Below are 20,373 nucleotides of genomic sequence, written 5' to 3'. Positions count from 1 at the left end.
CCACAAAAATGCCAAATTTCTCTATCCTTTTTCATACACCCCATCTTTTAATATAATTATATAATGTTTAACTTTCATGTGTAAACACACACGCACACACACACACACACACACACACACACACACACACACACACACACACACGAGTGGGATGTGCACACATTCACCTACAGATGTAGGAAATACAGTCAGTGCTGCCTGTGTCTGCTAAGGATGTGAGTTGTGGTGATGGCACATTAACGATAGGACCCATGACAGCAGTATGCATCAGCCACACTGAACAAAGCATGCTGCCAGTTTTTAATTCAATAAGGATTGTTAAGCTGAAACAATGGCTCTTGGCCCCACTGAGAGTACTGAAAGGGTGAGAAAGGTGAGTTTGTCAATGGTAGCTGACCAGTGTTTTTGTGTTTTAGCCCATGGATGATCCCGGGGGTTTGATGGGGTCGTGCATCAGACATATCACTGTGGGGTAAGGGACATCCGCTGTTTTTCAGACAACTAACAAACAGGCTAACAAGGACTGGCTGAAAAGGAAATACAGCCAAGCATGCCTGTTATTTAAGCTTAAAGTCTATTTTAGAGGCATTATGAGTCATTTATAATATTTTGAGACTTCATTTTTTTACGTGTCCACAATAATGTGGGATGAATAGACAGTGTTTTGTCATATGTATTGTCATATATATATATATATATATATATATATATATATATATATATATATATATATATATATATATATATATATATATATATATGTATATATATATATATATATATATATATATATATATATATATATATATGTATATATATATCCTTGTTGATATTTTTTAGACAGTGCAGTGCTTTGTGCAGCTGTGGTCATGAAAATGTGCTATGGATTTCAACTTGAACTTTAACCAGTTTGTTTCACAGAATTCAGTTTTATACCTTTTTCTATAAACAATTATTATAGATTGTATTATACGATGAAAACTATAGTTGTACAGAAGCCTGGAAAGAAAATTACATAGGTTTCACCCATGGTCTTTAAACTAGAAGAGAGACTAGGGATTCCAAAGTCAAACAAATGCTCTATAAATACTCTATGAAGTACTGTTTGATATTTTTTCTAGTGCGTACACATTTTAACTATAAGGGAAGCAAGCTGTCTGTCCATCCATCCATCTTCCTATCTCATTTCTCACAGCCCTTTTGGTCTATGCTAATGGGTCTATTCATGCTAAGCAGCATGTCTTAATGAAAAACCTTTGGATGGTAATTAGCACTATTGATCAGTCTGAGCCTCAGCTTTGAGTGGTGCTAATAGATCAATCACCTCAGGTTACTTTGGATTAATGGAACATCACTGGTGCACCTCTGCCTCTAAAGCATGTAGTATTCAAAGTTCTCATGAGACACATGACAAAAAATGCCCCATTTTTTTTTCACTTGATTTTAGTGGATGACTATATCAAACCATAAACACAGAATAAATATTGTAAACTAAAGCTCTTTTAATGACTGGAAAAAATGCATTTAATTTTAAAAAAGTATAAAAGAAATTTAAAATATCCCTGAACTGAACAGACCTAAATTTAGTGTCATTTGATGTACTTTTACTAGCAGCCCCAGCTGTTCTCTATATAAGAGTCAACAACATGATACAGTCATTTTAACTTTTAAAATGTTTTCATCCAAACTCATCATTAATAGGCATTAATATCTGACAGTAAACCAAGACAGGATCAATCATTACCAACTTCAGCCTGGTCATGCAGCATAAGAGATCATATTCTTCTACGCCACCATAATATTTACGGATCAGAAATCAGATCATGTGGAAGTATTCTGTCAAGAGTGGTATGCAGACATGGACTGATGCTGTATTTAACATCATACTGGACCTTGTAGAAATCCCAGGAAAGCATTAATAGTGTTAATTTACATAGGAACACGTAGTTGATGAGTTTTTCATGGGCCACTGGGGACTGCTTCCTCGCAAAACTTTCATCACTCATGAAGATTTATTGTTAATATTCAAATAACCATGAGTTAACTCAGGACACAATTAATTGTTTTGAATATCTGAGCTCTAACATGTATATGAAAAGATTAAATGCATCAACTGTTGACTGCGAAATCACCAAATGAGTTTAACCCCAGTTTCAATTGCATGTGTCCTTTCAGTTTTAAAGCTGATAGATATGACACCTAGTGTCCCCATGCCAGGAAGATTCAAGGCATAAGACAGAACAGGAACACACTCTGTACACACACATGCATTCAGACACCCAAGTTCAAAACCTTCCCCTGTGCATGACTGACATGCTGACTGGCCAGTGATCTGTGGTGAAATTGTGTGTGTGTGTGTGTGTGTGTGTGTGTGTGTGTGTGTGTGTGTGTGTGTGTGTGTGTGTGTGTGTGTGTGTGTGTGTGAGTGTGTGTGTATGGAGGGGTGGACTGAATATTCCAGCTGGCCTGTCATGGGACTCCCAATCGCGTGTGAATGGTACTCAAGGGGAGCTGTGGTTAACGGGTCCAACACTGAAATTCTTAACAGGATGAAAAGGTCATTTGCGATGAACTCATCAGGGCAAAACCAGAAATGCTTCCTTTTGTCTTTTTTCATCATAAATCACCAAAAAAGAGACCTTTGGATTATACTAAAAAAGAAAAAATAATAATAAAACATGTAAACATGATGAAGAATTAAATTACACCAAATACTATTGCATCACCTTATCATTGATTCTTTGACAGACTAGTTGATCAAAATAAATCTCAACCACTGACCAGTAGACCTTTACTGTGCTGAAACCAGATGACCAACCTTATAAGACACACATGCACTGTTTCCAACTGTTTAGTTAACCTTGACCAACTAACCATCACATTAACAACTCAAACCCTCATATCTTGACTTGTACCTTTTTTGGAAAGAGACCTGGCTTCCACCCAATAACCTCTGGTGTGAACTAAATTGTGTATACTCAGGTATTGAGTTTCGGACCATGCACGGGTCCCACAGCACTCAAAGAGAAACAGACACAGTGAACTTGACAATGAGTGAGAGAGCGAAAGAGTGAGAAAAGAGAAGGCAAGAGGCATGGACCACCCAACAGCTGCAAAGAAAAACAAAGCTGGGTGGAGAACAGAGTCAGTTTTGATCAGTGTAGAAGTAGGACAGTTGGATGTTTTTGTGCAGGAGCTGTTGGCGATTTCTAAAAGCAGAAAGAGAGCTAAGTGCTGAAAAAAAATAATTAGAAAATAAAGACTGTTTTAAACTGTGTGAATATAAGATAGAAATGACAATATCTGTCTTTCTGTCTGAATAAAAACATTATGGTTATAGTTAAAATGGATCCAATAACTGTCTCTATTTTATTTAGTCAGATTTTAGTTTTAGTTACTAAAAAGATAAACATTTTCACAAATGTATGCTCAAAATTTTTCATTAAGGGCTTGAAGGTAGACTCTCAATGGTAACCTTCCTGCTGGTTTCAATTTTAGACATATAAAATTACAACATATTCCTTTTTAATTCAGAGCACAAAATTGCCTTTCTCAGATGAGAAAAATTTAAACAAAGTCCTTAACCTTTTGTTTTGTTAAAAATAAGACAAATAGCCGCTGTTAAAATCATGATTCAGTCACTGTTTTTAATAAATTAACTGTTTCATTTAGTTACAACCCCATTTCCAATTAAGTTGGGACAATGAGTAGAACATAAATAAAAACAGAATGATTTGCTAATTCTTTTCAACCTATATTCAGGTGAACCACTACAAAGACAAGATATTCAATGTTCAAGCTGATAACAAATAAAAAATACTCATTTAAAATTTGATGTTTGCAACATATTTCCAAAAGGCTGGGAAAGAGAAAACTAAAGAAAAGTTGAGGAATGCTCAAAAAACACCTACCATGAACATTTCACAAGTTAACAGGTTAATTGGAAAGAACTCACAAAACTCAAATAGTATCTTTACTTCCTAAACCCATATTGAGTGTTGTTAAATAGAAAGATGATGTAACACAGTAGTAAAGATGCCCCTGTCCCAGCTTCCTGGGATCGTGTTGCAGGCATTAAATTCAAAATGAGTGGATATTTGGAAGGGAAAAAAAAAAAGACTAAACAAAACATACTAATAAGTGCTTTACACAATGTCCCAACTTCACTGCAATTGAGCTATACTTTAGGGTGTAGAATAGTGCATCAGAGTTCAAACCAAAACACTGAGTTTCAAACATGGTTGGTTTCAAACTCTAAAAGAACTGGAAAAATGCCTGGCAGTAGAGGGACTTAAATTCTGTCTTTGATTAATACACAAGTAAGTAAGAAAGTAAATAAATAAGTGAGCAAATAATAAATTCCATGTCAGTCATCATTAAAGTAGTCTCAATTAATAAGTCAGATTTTTACAACTGTTGTTAAAATGTTTTGAGTTTATAATAAAAGACATTTGATATAATGTAATGTAATGTAATGTGGTTCTAGGTACGACCACCAGGGGGATGGAGATGTGCAGGGAGTCGGGTCTGTCACAGGCTTGGATTTATTTCAGTGGGATTGTCTGTCAGCACTTCGTGAGCATGTGAGTTTTTCACAGAAAAAAATTGCTGAACCTCATGAAGTATTTAGTTTAGCAAGATCAGAACAATGTATTCTAATTCAGTAGAAATTATTTATCTTGCATTGTCAAACTTCTTTAGGTAAAAAGAAAATAAGTCTGAAAATGTAACAACTGTAAAACACCCACGATAAAGGAAGAAACCTGGTCAGAAAAATATGCTTGCACTCATCGTGACAACCGATCTTTTTAAATATTTTGACAAAAACTAAACAAAAGTAATCTAAAAGTAAAACTCTGGCATGTTTAATAGTGAGATTAAGATCACATGCACACTGAGAAGAGACACCAAACTAATGGAACTAAATAGCTGTGTAGCCTTAAAACAATCAAATAATAGGGAGGAAGCAAGATTAAAAGTCTTCAAATTACTGGGAAGCTCAAAGATTGGACTCTGGAAAAGTAAAAAAGGGTAAAGTTGTATATGCCTACTCATTAAAAGTGAATCTGCAGGTATTGACAAACATTTGACTGTTACTATAGTTATATCTTGGGAAAATCCATAAAAGAGTAATGTGTGAGGCACTTTTTTCATTTCACTTTCTCATGGGCAACTTTGCAAATATAGAATGGTTGCCAAACAGGGAAAAATTGTTACAAATCCATTTTGTCAAATTATACTGCCTATATTAACAGATGCTACGCATGGTGCCCTGTGTACAGACAATAAAGCAACCAGCAAAAGATCAGTCTGTGCTGCATTTTAATTCCCGCTTTCTCTGTTTGCTTTCCTGTCTCTCTCAGACTTTAGTTTTGTGAAAGAAAATAAAATAAGTGTAAAATCCCACAGTACTAGGTTAACTTGAATTCTTGTGAATATTTTGGGTTTTTCTAAAGTGAAAAAAAGGAAAAGAAAAAAATATTATGACTCTATTCTGTGTGGATCTCGGCTTGCTTCAGGAAACCATATAGTTCTGCCACCTGAGAGCATCCTAATAATTTCAGCTATAGGTAGGACACTGGCTACTCATCAGGCTGACATACAGGACCACTCAAAAGTTTGGACACATCACTTTGGGAAAGTGTATCCAAACTTTTGACTGGTAGTATAATTGTTAAAAAAAAAAAAAAGACCTTTTACATTTTGTTCATTTTCATGGCAAGAGGACCCCAAACCCCCCACTTTCACCTCTATGTATGTTTGATGCCCCTGCATCTTGGTTTTTCATAGTGGGATTGAATCTGAATTATTTATCAAATCAAACATGCCACACACTGTACTTTATCATGTCCTCTTCATTTCTATAAAACAACTGTTTCATGCCCAAGTCGATTAAAAACCTGAGAAAGACTACCTCTGAAATATCTTTTTTTTTTTTAAATCTATATATATAAATTTAAATCTATATCTATATCTACATATACATATATATATATATATATATATATATATATATATATATATATATATATATATATATATCATATACACCACTGTCCTATTGTGCCTTCGTGAGTTATGTTTTCTGGTGCAGGTGTTGACTACAACATATTACAAAAGATGCAATTCCTAGGCAACTGTAAAACGTAGAGACTTGGAGTGACAGGTAACTGCAATGGCCAAAATGAAATTAAGCTTAGTGGGCATTGCATTGAACTTTAGGCCCTCTCTAAACTGCAACAGTCCAGTGACAGGTACCACGATACCAGAGATATCCAGCTCCGGTCTTCAAGGGCCACAGTCATGCAGGTTTTCCATGCATCCCTGCTCAGACACACACGACTCAAATTAATCAGTCATAGTGCAAAATTAATTTGTTGTTGGATCCATTTAATAGAAGCCTGGGGTGTGGAACAGGAATACATCGAAATTCTGCAGGACAGTGGCCCTCCAGGACTGACTTTGGACACCCCTGCACTATACTGTGAGTACAACATGCATGTGTAAGATGTCAATCACCTTTCTATCCAGACAAGTGCCTTTGGAGATTTGAATTAGGGACTTTTCTGGAATACAGGGAATGGACAGATGACCTGTAGACAGACATACATAGGCATACATAGTTAGCTCTGCTATCACTATTAGCTCCACTGAAAGTTGAATACATGAGAACTCATATAAGCTTAGAATAAATAAAATAAACTCATATCTAAAAAGTCAGGTAGTATGTTACATTTTTTTTAAATAATCAAAGTCAGAGTTTGATTCTTATTTTTTAAGTGTTAGATTTGTCAAGACTTTTTTAAAATATTTATACCGAAAATGAAAAACACAATAAATGACACAGGAATGGCAAATAAGCTATTCTACTCTGATTATATGAATGCATTAATAATTATTAAAGAACTAAATCAAAACACCTATTTTGCTAAATGCTTTATTCAGAATTTTTCTTTGAAAAGAAGAATCACATTTAGCAAAGGGATATTTAAAAACATGTACTTGATTGCCATCAACAATTACACTTTTGGAAATTGCAAATAACTAATGAAAAATATAAGTAAAACTATTGTTGCCACTACCAAAACAAAAATTTGTTTTGGTAGTGGCAACTACCAAAACAAATGTGTCTGTGTCTAGATCCAGACTCAAATGTTCAATTAACAATATATAATAAATAAATAAAAAAAAAATAATAGAAATTTATTCTTTCCTACGTTTGTTGATTATTTTTTAAAAAATTTTTTTAATTAGTATTTGCTAACAGAGAAACAAACAGCTTTACCAGATATTAGGGTAGCAGGTACAGTATTTCTCCAATTCTATCCCAGCTAGTTTGTCATGCTTCTCAGGTGGTATGACATGGGATATGCATCTGCTACAAAGTTATGCAATGTAATGCCTGTAATATAATGTGTGGTATAGGCGGTTTAAAACACAATCAAAAATTAAATAAATAAAAGAACAAACATGAAAACAAGTTAGCAGAGTCAACAATACCATCAACTCATATTCAATAATGTATTTATGTATAATAAATACACTTTTTATTTAGATGTTTTAATTAAAATTAGGCTCATTATCAAATTTCAAAATGTGCATTTATCTGTATTTCTTAATATCATGCACTTTAACTGTAACTGCATCCTGTCAAAACCAGGTTTTCATGAATTCATGAAAGACTTGGAGTTCAGGTAATGTTCATATTTAGGATATTTTTAGATATCAACAGTGGATTGCCAATGATATTCATGTCCTGAACAGTCCAGCAATCTGTAATTTACACATGGAAGTTTCACACATGATGTACTGTAGATATATGGACACAATCTTTGTAGGTTTATCATTGTCATGAACCTGTCCACCTCATCTGTCTGTCTACCTGTCTGTCGCTCTCTTCTCATTCAGCACCTGCCTTGGCTGCTCTGATGCAGGTAGTCTGTCTGGATTAATCTCCCAGGATGACTGCTGATCTGATAGTGGGACGGCCACCATCCACCAACAGCAAAACTAATTTCACTGTGTCACTGCATGACACTCCCACCCACCACTCCCAGGAACACACATGCATGCACACACATTATAAAATATCTTCATCTGTCTCTGTCTCATCTACATCTAAGAGGCTAGGAAGGCGGGTGGATAGTCCGAAGGAGAAAGGTCAGTGCACCGAAAGAGTTCATCATTCTGAGATGTCAGAGTTGTTCCTTTGGATAAAAATAGTGGGGGATAGAGGTAGGACAAACATAGAAAGGGCATTGGGTGGGGGACTGCTTTATGTTAATCTGTTCATGGTTATCAGTAAAAGTTTTGCCATGGCCTCCCAAGGATGCCATGTTTGTGATAAGTAAAAATCAGTCATTGTATTGTTTGTGTTTCAAAATCATTACCATAAGCAAAACACCTAAATTAAATGTCTTTGACCGTGTCCTATAGGAAACTCTCTCACACACACACACATGCAGACGAACACAAACCCCAAGTGCAGGCTTCCAGTCGTCATTTGGTGGCTACTGCTGCGATTCACTTACTTTAAAGTTGAAACGCAGAGCTGAGAATGATGTCCCATCAGAGCTAATTGTATAACAGTTGCAAATTGTAAAAAAAATCTAGATTTGTTCATTTTTTTCCTAACAGAGGAACAGCTATTATAGGCAAGCTCAAATTAGATCAAAGTTTAATAGCTTCTCAACACAGATTATGTATTTCGGCAGAGTCTTCTCTTTTAATAAAACCAAAGAAAAGAAAATAACACACAGCCTTCCTTATTCAATTCTTTTTATATATGGATAATTTATTTGCATTGTGATGTTTTTTAGATATGTTTTATTACTCAAAACAAGGTTGCCAGGTAAGATGTTGCTCCACCACCTCTTTGATGTCACTAAACTACACAGTACATGGACCATAATTACTTGGATGCACAAAGTATGGTCTACTGAGTTTTGTATTTTTGACTAAAGATATATTTTAAATATATACAGATTTTGATGCCTCCTAATTATCCCTTTTTCTACCCAGTTTATGAAATGAGCATTTTTGGACAGATTTGCCCAATTTGGACTTTACTAGTGTTTTTTTAGGAAAAGCTGCCTTAAGACAAGGTTTTTTCCTGAAAGGTTGATGTGAACATGGGAGTTAAAAGGTGGAGGGTGAGAGCTGAGTTCAGGAAGTTTTCTCTCCCTTCTTCCTAGCCTGTCCCTGGCCTCTCCAAGTTCCAGTCATTTGTTGAAAAAAGCCAGATGCAGGCAGGATAATCACCACCTAATAAGAGGTTATATTGAATGCAGGCTGGTACTTACATACTACAAGCTTGAAAGGTATGTAGACACACACACAAACAAGTACACACTCTTACACAGAGTGCTGAATGCATAAGATCACATAAATTTGGGTAATTACGGTGGGTGAAGACAATTTCTAAAAGGAACAATCAATCAAAATCTGTGCTTGTATGAAAAAGCACATGTACAAAAATCAACATATGAACAGACTTATCCACCAGAACCATATCCTGTTACCTTTTCCTGGCTTTAGTTTTTTACCACCATCCTAGAAAAATGTTAACATGTGGCAAGAATATCAATAATTTCATGATAATATAACAATTATCAATTTAGCAGCAGAGAACAGGATCTTTCAGGGTTTCTGACTGAGTGTTTCATTTAACCTTATGTGAAAGTAAAGGCTTGCTAAGGCTTTAAAAATGCTATTTTTTCTTTATGGAGAACACTGAATATGAAAAAGCTGTGGTCAAACATGAATTACCAGCGGGAACATCAATGTAAAACAAGGCACACTAATGCCTCTGATCTTCCAAAAACCTGTCATAGTTCTATTGAAATCTGTTTTACTTCACTTTCTTTGTAGAATTAAATGTTTATTGTGTTCTTTGTTTTTGTTTTCCTTTTTTTTTTTTTTTTTAATATATCAACATCTAAAGATCTCTTAATCAAAAAATATGAATGAACTTCGGTAGCCATTAAATGTTGGAGCAAAACAAAACAACACTCCACTATTAATCACAACCCAAATACCAATGCTACATTTTCAACATAATGGTTCATATTAGTGATTTGTCATAAGGTACCTAGCCCAAAATAAGTTGCTTTTATTAAATTAAATTAAATTCAACTTTATTTATATAGCGTCAAATCACGGCAATGCCATCTCAAGACGCTTTACAGACAGAGAAGAAAACATAATGAAAGCCAATTCATAATAGCCTATATAAGAAAACCAACAGATTGAGTTGGAGGTCCAACTCAATCTCCCATCCTGAGAAGCACACTGGCAACAGTGGGAAGGAAAAAAACTCCCTTCTAACAGGAAGGAAACCTCCGGCAGAACCCGTATCAAGGACAGGCAGCCATCTGCCTTGGCTGTGTGGGGGGAAGAGGACAGAAAGACAACAGACAAGAACTGCTACTCCTGGCCAATGAGACCTGCTGAAATAGCATATTTCAACATTTAGACTGACCAATATATATCAATCAACCAATTAACCACATGAAAAACAATGTAAAGTTTAGTTGGTAACTATTATATCCAGAGTTTCTGTCATGGTTTACTATTTGAGTTTGTGCAGGTTGCCATGGGGAACTCGGGGCGGAGTCTGGAGCTTCACTTGCGACCACCTGGAGCCCATGTTCCGGGTTGATTATCCTGCTAGGACAGCCTGCTATTTAAGAACACGCTGGAGCTCCAGTCTTCGCCAGATTGTCTCTCTTTACTGCGTGGTAATCAGGCCAGTTCTAGTGCTTGTCATTTGACTCATAGCTCAAGATTTCATTTTTGTTTTTCTTTGCCTCCTCAGCCAAACTTCACCAACCTCTTGTGCCTGCCTGCTCGCCCTGCCTCAAACCAGGACCACCCACCACAACCAGAGATCACACCCCAGTAACCTCCACTCTCACCAGAACTCCAGTTATCTGAGAAGTTCATCCCTGGCCCTGGACCAGACCAACAGGAACTGGTTACTAAATAAATACTTCATTTACCTCTCCATCTGTGCGTTCTGCTTTTGGGTCCACCCCTCCACCCCGGTCTCTGACCGTGACAGTTTCTTGCATCAGCTAGTTAAAAAAAAAAAAAAAATAGCATGGGCACAGTGACGACCCTACTAGACATTAAAGGGCCTCCTCCAGATGAACACAGAACCTCATCTGCAGCAGACTGAAGAACATATCAAAGAGGCCAAGGCATTGACCTGCACCTCTAAACTCTGTTGTTTCCAATCCAATCAAGTAGCTATGATATGTGCCAAGATTAACCTGATACACAGACTGGCCAGAAATCTTTTAACTGAATGGGGACAACTTGCATAATGTTTTTAAAGAAGAAGAAAAGAGATCAGAGAGCATTTTCTGAGGAAATGTGACTAGAGCAGGAAGATAAATAAATTAAGGTAAAAATATATATAAGAATTGTTCTCTTATTATAATCAGTCTATTTATATTTTGTTCCAGTTCCTACTTGTGTCATGATTGTGCAAATTTTTGTGTTCTGGAAGTACTATCAAAACCTTATGAATAAGAAACCAACTATCTTGGATTTAGAAAGGCAACTGAACAAGTCCTGCGAAACACTACTAAAAGGAAAATACATTTGCACAATTGTTTTAATATACGGGTGTACTTATAAACTCTTAAACCTTTTCACAAATACAAAACCATCTTCCCTTTATAACTCCTTGCCTCGTGTCATGCTCTTACACCAAAAGCGGCATCAAAAAAGAGAATCTATATTACCTCCTCTGTCTTCTCTTTTTCATTTGAGTGACTATGAGTGGCAGCAGCAGCAGCTGCAGCATCTCTGCCTGCCTGTGTTCAGTCAGAGTAAGGCAATAGGTTTAGCAAGCGAGGAGGCGAGGCAGATTTATGGTGGTGGATGTGACCTCTGGGGCCGTAACACGGTGATGGGTGAGTGGCTCTCAACGGTAAGCTACTGGCACTTGACAAAGTGCCCGAAGCAGAATGAATTTACTTCTCTTTTCCTCAATCATCAAGCAGCCACTGCCCTGACCCCCATCCTGACTGCTATAACAAGATCTCCCATCTCACAAGGGCCTGAAAAATTTACTGTCACATCTACTTTTCAATGAGCTCAAGTGAGCACTTCTTTCACCTTCAGCGGAGCAGGTGCTGGTGTAGAGGAGGACTAACCTGCACCGGCATGTGTTTGTGAGTCTATGTTTTATGTGTGGGAGTGCATGTGAGGGACAGATTTTTGCAAATAACCTCCATGTAAACTAATCAGCTTACTCCTCCCTCTGTAAGCCCTATGTCATTCAAAGTCAGCATCTCATATGTTTAAACCAAAGCTTTAATATGATATTTGTACAATACATGACAAAAGAAAAAAAGAAAAGGGGGGGTTGACCAAAAAAAATAAATAAATAATAATAATAATAATTTTACCATGCAGCCGAAAGAAGTCTGTATGTGCCCTCCCACACAGAATAAGGTTGGAAGGGACACAGAGGGCATTGCAATATGGATGTCAGTAGACACCTCTACTGTTTATTTTAGAAATCAATCTACCTTATCACATCTTATTATACACACAAGCACATACACCAGCCATTATGGAATTTGTGTGTATGGAGGCTTTCATCAGCTTGATGGCAGTAGAGTTGAACTTAATGATCCTGGTATTCTTTCTTTTTACATGCAGTCAATAAATCTTGATGCAAGCACATTCAAATTTCACCTTTCTTGCACTCTTGTAACTGAGTTGAAATCACAGTGAATGTGGAAGGATAAAGCAGACCAAACAAAAAACTGATCATTGATTATTGGACAATATTTGAAATAAACGCTATAATTTTTATTAATAGTTTCTTCAATTATTTAGATTGATTATTTGTATACATCACTTCTTGAATTATACATCACTTTTGTACTTTACTATATACTATTTCAGTACAGAAATGTTGAACAATGCAGAATAGAGAAAAAAGGAGAGCAGGTGCACTGGAAGAACCTAGTTGAACATACATAAGCATACATGTTAAAGTAAACAATTTAAACTCAGCAGTGATTTATTCCACTCTTCAAAACATTTTTAGGTTATGCTGCCAGAAAAATAGCTTGATAATAAATAAATACATGCTGTATTACTGATTATTGATTTACCTATGAAGAGTTTTCATAGAAGGCAATAAAGTGGAATGCAGATTCAGACTTTTCTTATATTGCATGTGTTCCTTAGGAGATACACAGATTTTTCACTTTTTTAATTCCTTAATTAAAGGATGCAGTCAACTGTAAATCTTGTACACAACTTAGGTGCACAAAACAAAACCAGAAAAGCACTCAAGAGCGTAAACCTCTGCCAAGGGCCACAGTTCCAAAAAATAAATTCCTGGATCCAAACGGTGATCCGGATCCCCATCAAAATTAAATCAGTTCCTTCACACGTCCAACAACTCCTGAAAATTTCATGAAAATGCGTCGAAAACCTTTTGAGTTATTTTGAACACAAACAAACAGACAGACAAAAAAAAGAAGGAAAATACTGGTAAAAACAAAACCTCCTTGGTGGAGGTAACTAATTCACAAGAAAAAGGAAGATTAAATAACAGGTGGATGGACTTCACAACAGCATAGAATTTAGCTAATTACAGCATTAAACTGTCTGTAGGTGTAACTTTTTCAACCTTGATCAATTAAATGAATATTAGAAAAAGGAAGTTGGTTATGAAACATTTCTTCTGTCAGATTCAGTCTTTAAAATGTCATTGCTAATTGAACCTGTTTTTCTTATAAGCCAAGCCTCAACAACTCAGATAATGTTATCATGATGAGCCAATAAAAATCAGCGATTAAACATGTGTAATTTTCCACAGACAATGGATTAAAATTTATTGTCTCTCTAGCGAGTCATCACATAAGCCCTTGAGCAGTGGACTAGTCTGTAGGCTACAACTAAAAATAAAGAAGGCCATTAAAAGCTATTCAATAAGCCACTGTAAAATTGATCACACTATAAAAAATGCTTTGCGACCTCCCCCACTCTGCTGCCCATCCACCCACAACTACAAGTGTAGGAATATGACTGTGGCAGAAAAAGAGTGATGAGTAATCACAGAGAAGACTGGGAACAAGGATGAGACACGAAAGAAAGAAAAAGATAAACTGGGAAAAAAAACAAAAAAAGCGAAACGTAAAATAGCAGAGACAAGCCAGTGGTTGATGTGATCAGTGGTCCTGATATACAAGCATTTCTCACTCACACTGTAAAGTTTTCTTGTAGTCCTACTTTGCCATATAACATACATATACACATAATATATAATATACATATAAACATATAACATATAAGTTGCCACATTATATATATATATATATATATATATATATATATATATATATATATATATATATATATATGAAAAAAAAGGCTCTGTGGACATTAATGGTTGAGAGAACACATACAGTCTCAGTAAGTCAAGGATGCATATCAGAGAAATGCCATTTAATGATTTGAAGGAGACGCTTTAAGTTTGTGATCTATCACTCAATTTAAACTTGTGGGAGGATAATCTTTACTTTGGAATGCTTTGACTTAAATTCTCGCTGAAATTTTTGTCTCCGATTTTAACAAGATTTCCTGGCATTTTGATCAATTCCAATGCAACACTTATGTCTAAATACTGTTCATATACAAACTTCTGCTTGTGTGTTATGGACTATGTACGTTTCAACATGGGATATTTTCATTTCATCAATCTTTTCAAAAACAAAAAGGAATGATTGTGACCAACTCAACTCAAAAACGTGAAAAAAAGGTTCCCTTACTCAGACTTACCAGCATTATTAAATTAAATTAAAAAAAATAAATAAATAAAATAAAAAAAACTCTTTGGCCTATATATAACATTAACCCACGGAGATTCACTACTTGATCATTAGCTTGGATAGAATTCCACTTGGACCTATCGCCTTTCCAAAGGAAAAGAAATAGTAAAAATTCCATCGGCTATGAATGACACCTCTGGCTCAATCAGTGGCAGTGGCTTGGCAAACTGCGTTTTTCTTTTAACTTTCAATTCTCCTAAGCATCTGTGCTTCACAGCCCCTAGGGCTATTGCCTTTCTCAATCTGTCCCTGGAGAGGTAGGAGTTATGGTCCCTGTCGATTGAGGAGAAAGGGATGTTATTCCCCTGTCACCTCCTGGTCGCGTCGCCATCCTCCCTGCCCTGATCTACAGCCTCACCCCCCTCTACCACCCCTTACCGCGGTCCTCTCTCGCTTTTCTCCACTTTGCTTTGTCGTTGGCTGCCGGTTATGTCGTTGCCATGGGCGGTTGAGATGAGGATGATGGAAAAATGTTCTTAGGGAGGGGGTGGTGGTGCTGATATTGGTTTAGAGATACTGTTTGCAGCTGTATGACAGAAGTAGCAGTGAATGCTTTAGTACTATGTTAAGACACTTGATTAAAAGCTGAGTATGTGTGCTTTGAATAGAAATACACACGTACAGAGTAAATATGTACAAGACAAAAATTTTTAAAAAAAGGGGAGGGGGATTTGTTTCAACATGCCTCCAGCATGTTTGGATGACAACCCTATAAAGCACAGCCTTGCAAAAGGCATATTCCCCTAGTCAGAGAACAGTATCCAGTCTTTGCAGGAGTGTTGATAGAGTAGGGTGGGGGTGGTGAGAGAAACTATGAGACAGCTTGACCCAGGGGAAGTGACCTGCCCCAAGGCACATGAAGGTCCTTGAATGACACGCTTGATGGTGACAGGGTTAAACATAAAAGGCAGTTAGCTGACGATTACATGTCGTGCTGCTAACTCATGTCATGGGACCGTCTGAAGATGTGGTTTTATGTTGGCTAGCTGCCTGCTGCTAAATTCATTAATAAAATATAGCAAGTAGCTACGAGCCTCATATTACATGATTACTGCACGGGCAATTATCTTTCAGCTGGCAACAGGTTAGTTAACCCCACTGAAACGTTTTCATTTCTTGAAAAAATGTTGAAAATCCTGTGGTTGTGGAAAAGATGTTAGGTTGTTTAAGGGCACATTCACATCAGCTTTTTTCATTCCAATTGTAGTCCATTTACTCAGAACGTTCGCTTTGTTTAGGGAGCTGTGATTGCACCAAAGGAATTCTGATTTGGACCAAAGAAGTGGATTCGGTCCGTCAACAAACACAGGTCTCAGTCCATTTCCAGTGGACCAAATACAGGAAGTGGATTACAAAAAAAAAAAAAATTAGGCATAGCTTTGCATTGTGGGTAAATACATAGCTATTGTCTTCTGCCTCATCTGTTGTTCATTCTACGCACATTGTTGCAGTGTATTTCTGCAGTATACTTGCATAAGACAAAATAAAAAAAACAAAACAAAACAGCAATAGTTTTGTGCTCCATGTTTAACGAGCAGCAAAGTTTTCTTCTTCACATGGGTCATGTCCTCTCTTTTGCTAGACACTACTGCAGCACCAAATTTGGTGAGGATATAGGTGTATTATTCTAATGGCTTGTCTCATTTGATCAAAATGCAGCATGAATGCAATCTCGGTCTGTTTGGATACACCTCCCCTACAACTGAGCTGAGTCCCCAATCGGACCAAGTCTAGCGAACTATCCTGATGTGATAACACCCTAAGAAGGGTCAAGTAGAGAAAACATCAAAGGAGATTACAGAAACTAATAAAGTGGAGTTAAGAACTGTCAAACACATTATTAAAAATAGGAAGAAGAGAAGAGAACTATGGTCTGAGGAAAAAATGTGGTCGTAGAAAAAACCTTAATTGATGAGGATTGAAGATCACTTAAATGCTTGGTGAAATGAAATAGAAGAAAAACAACAGTAAAACGCAGTGCTATGTTAACAGTGAAAGTAAGAGCATTTCCATTCGAACAGTGTTTATTGAACTCAACAGATTGAGAATGAGCAGCTGTGTAGCCATAAGAACGCAGGTAATCAGTTAGCCTAAGCTTTAAAACAATTTCTTTTCATTGGTTCAGATGATAGCTTCACACAGTTTATCTTTGTCAGGTAAGAACAGCCTCGTTCAGCTTAATTTCACAGAAAGACCTAACATTTCAATGTTTTTGTCAATTTGTGATTTTATTTTAGCGTGATCTGTCAGATTATTACAGAAGTTATGAAAGTTACTTTTTCATTTATCATCTTCAAACACTTCACATTCCTTTGTTCAGTTAAATGCAGGCTACTTCAAACTATCAGTACCACCAATGACCATTCACACAGACGTGAGGGCACTTGACATATGCACAACAGAGAATCTTCAGAGTGCTTAAACCTATTTCCATACTGGTAAACACTCAGCAGCTTCTTCCTCTTTTTCATTTTCTTTTTATGTAGTTTAGGCAAATCTTGAGTTTGTGAGGGTCTCTCTGGGTGAAAGAATAAATAAATAAGCAGATAAACAGATGAATAACCCAGAGGGATGGAAGCCCATACGGCTTGGCCATCCATCATATATCCTATTACCCCACACTCAGCGGCTCCTGCAGTATGTATAATGTAGTCAACCTCTGTAAGCAGATACAAATTCAACTCTTTTCCTCCTCAATTTGTTATCTCTGACAACACCATAGCTTGTGCCTTGTTGTTTTTTGAATTATGAATAGATTCCCTTCACCAGACTTCCACTTGTGCATGATGGTGAGGCGTTGTTATGCAGAACAGCTGTGGAAAACAAATTCCTAAAGCCTGGCACGCTTTGTAGCGGTTGGGCAAATATGCATAAACAGTTGCGCTTAAAGCCACTTAAGAACAACCAAATAGACTCAATTTTTCATCTTACGATTTGTTTCATTGGGTGTGATGAATATAAAATGCTAGGATGTTATACAAGGGTACAAAATGTAGCTGTGTGAGTGTTCCAAATGGACTGATTTGTGATATTTCAAAGTGAACTATGAAACAATAATGTAAAATGTCAATTCTTGTCAGAGGGTCTTTAAACATAAACATTACAAATATCATTGACAAATTATAAGAATGAAGGGAACTGAAAGGTTGTGTGAAACATAGAAGAAATGCCAGAGAGTACATACAAATTATCAAATGCAAGAGTGAGACAAAGAGAAACTGAGTTGAGAGAGGAATGTAAATACTAGGCAAAGTGATAGCACATTTTTAACCGCTGCCTGTTTGTTTGGATATTTACACTGAGAGGCTACAATCAAGTCTTCAAAGTGTAAGGCCACATGACAAGAGCCTATTTCAGGGCCACACATCCTCTAAACAGCCAATCCAAATTTCAGTCTCAAAAACACACACACATGAAACCCCAAAGTCAAATGCAGTTAGTTGTCCATCACTTCAAAATGCAAAAGAGATGTAAAGAAAGTTTAGTTTAATTTATGCACAGGGAAGATCATTTGTGAAGAGGCAATTTTTTGAGGAATTGGCTGAACTCTTGGGCTCTGTTTGGTAGGAGCAGATGTAAAATTAGTACACATCACTTTATATCAATGAGACAATGAACACAAGCTGCCTCTTAGATGCCAAATAATCCTCTGTTTAACACAGATGGGCTGAGCCCAACTGTAGTGTCTGCATCTGCAACAGCAATTTTGAAAGTGATGTCAATTCTCAGAGGAACAAAATACAAAGTGGGCCTCTATCTCCATTTTTCATGCTCATGCTGATGCATTGCCATGCACTTATGGCTTTCAATTTTCCCAGAACTTCAGCCCTGAATGTTTTGAGTCTAGCCCCGGGTAACGTGTACTGTACATTTACTGTTAAACTTAACTGCCATGTAGTCCAAATAATTTCATAGAGTCTATAATTACTATAGCTTATTTAGTTTTTTTCACTGTTATCCGGTACTCAGTAGGTGTATGATAACATACACTATGTTAGTTAACTGCTATCTTTCCTCCCGTCACTGATTTGTTGCTTCTCATCAACTGCACTTCCTTAGCTTCAAACTGCTGTTTAAAGCTGTTAGTATTTGTAAACCAAAGGCTGAAGCATTTTCTTTTTATAGGAATAGTTTTAAAGAAAAAGAACATTTTGGAAGTATCGTGATATATCACAACAGATCCCAACATTTCACATGAAAAAACACAATAAAAATTTTTGATAATTTTTACAGCTTTAATATATTTACTATATGCACACAAACATTGGTTGCGAGAACGAAAAGTGGCCTAGAGCTGAATCCTCCAAGTGCTTGCAAACTTTTGAACATAGCAGGATATTTTGAAAACCTTTCTGAATTATGTAGAAATATGTATCCATCATGGCCCAAGCAGTTACAACATTTATCAACCATTCTGACAGTGGTAGCAATCAGTGTGCAACTGCTCTGACAGTGGCCCCAAACACTCAGTGTGGTTGCAACTGTTCTTAACAGTGGTAACAACCTCCTATGGTTCTTGGTGATACTCCATACTGGACTTTGTTTGTCCACTTCATCAAGAAGTGCACTAAAACCCAAAACAGCTCAAAGTGGTTTCTTTAGCAGCTGGCAGAAGAAAGTCCAGCAGAGTTTATGAAAGCCATATTTATTCTTGTCCAACTGCAATATTATCAACATAATGTGCACAAAATAACATGAGCATGTGGAAAGAACGCAAGAATATTTATACTCATGAAAATCTGCACTATTTACTCTGAAGTTAAAATATTTATTTAGAAGTCACAGCTAGTACAAATCGGGCCTCTTCTCCTGCTGCACACTCTGGGCACAGTTTTACCGGATATGTTCCCAATGTTGAATTTAGACATGTATATCATACAACACACCTGGTCAATAATTTAATTGATGTTAGTTCAGGATTAATTTTTTCCCCTAAATTTATACTGAGCTCACACTTAGACTTCACAGAATAAAACAAGATGGTTTAGAACTTATTGGAGTTTTTATGCTACTGACACACTTTTATTTGACTAAGCAGGTCAGTGACAAGAAACTTTCTGTCAGCTGATCAATCTGAGGATTAGCTGTTGTGTAAAACCTTTCTGCTATCAGACATATGAAAATGCCGATACAAGATTATATTTTATAAAATATATAATTTCATTTAGTCCACTCAGTAGTTCCAGCTACAACATATTTTGTAGCTCTGGGAAGTCCAGTGTTAAAGGCAATACACTTAAACTTGTTTTAAGTAACAGAATAATCACATTGAGTAATTTATTACTTTTATAATGCTGTAACTCCTTTACTAACTCTGCTACATGTTGTGAGAAGTAACTCATAAATATAACTATTTACTTTTTATATGTAATATGTCCGAGATTGGTAATATTACTTTTATCCAACCATACCTACTTTACTTTATTCAAGGACATGATGGATTTGAGAATATACTAAATGCCACTGGAGGAGAACCAGGGTATCTAGTGAACAAATCATTAGTCATCACAAA

The 20,373-nt window shown here is 36.4% G+C and overlaps 1 protein-coding gene across 1 annotated transcript in view; it reads right to left on the bottom strand.

Moving 5' to 3' along the window:
- Positions 1-20,373, bottom strand: part of LOC306759855 (adhesion G protein-coupled receptor D2) — a gene marked incomplete at its 3' end in the record, with an annotated part of 87,813 nt that overhangs the window by 15,447 nt on the left and 51,993 nt on the right. The window contains exon 23 of the mRNA XM_079245602.1: positions 6,520-6,593. Within this exon, the coding sequence (XP_079101728.1) occupies positions 6,520-6,593 (74 nt within the window). The remainder of the gene's footprint in view (positions 1-6,519; positions 6,594-20,373) is intronic.

The sequence above is a fragment of the Telmatherina bonti genome, assembly GCF_933228915.1.
Source record: "Telmatherina bonti genome assembly, chromosome: 8".
Taxonomy (NCBI): domain Eukaryota; kingdom Metazoa; phylum Chordata; class Actinopteri; order Atheriniformes; family Telmatherinidae; genus Telmatherina; species Telmatherina bonti.
Note: the sequence above shows the minus strand (reverse complement) of the source record. Positions and strands in the feature narration are given on the sequence as shown.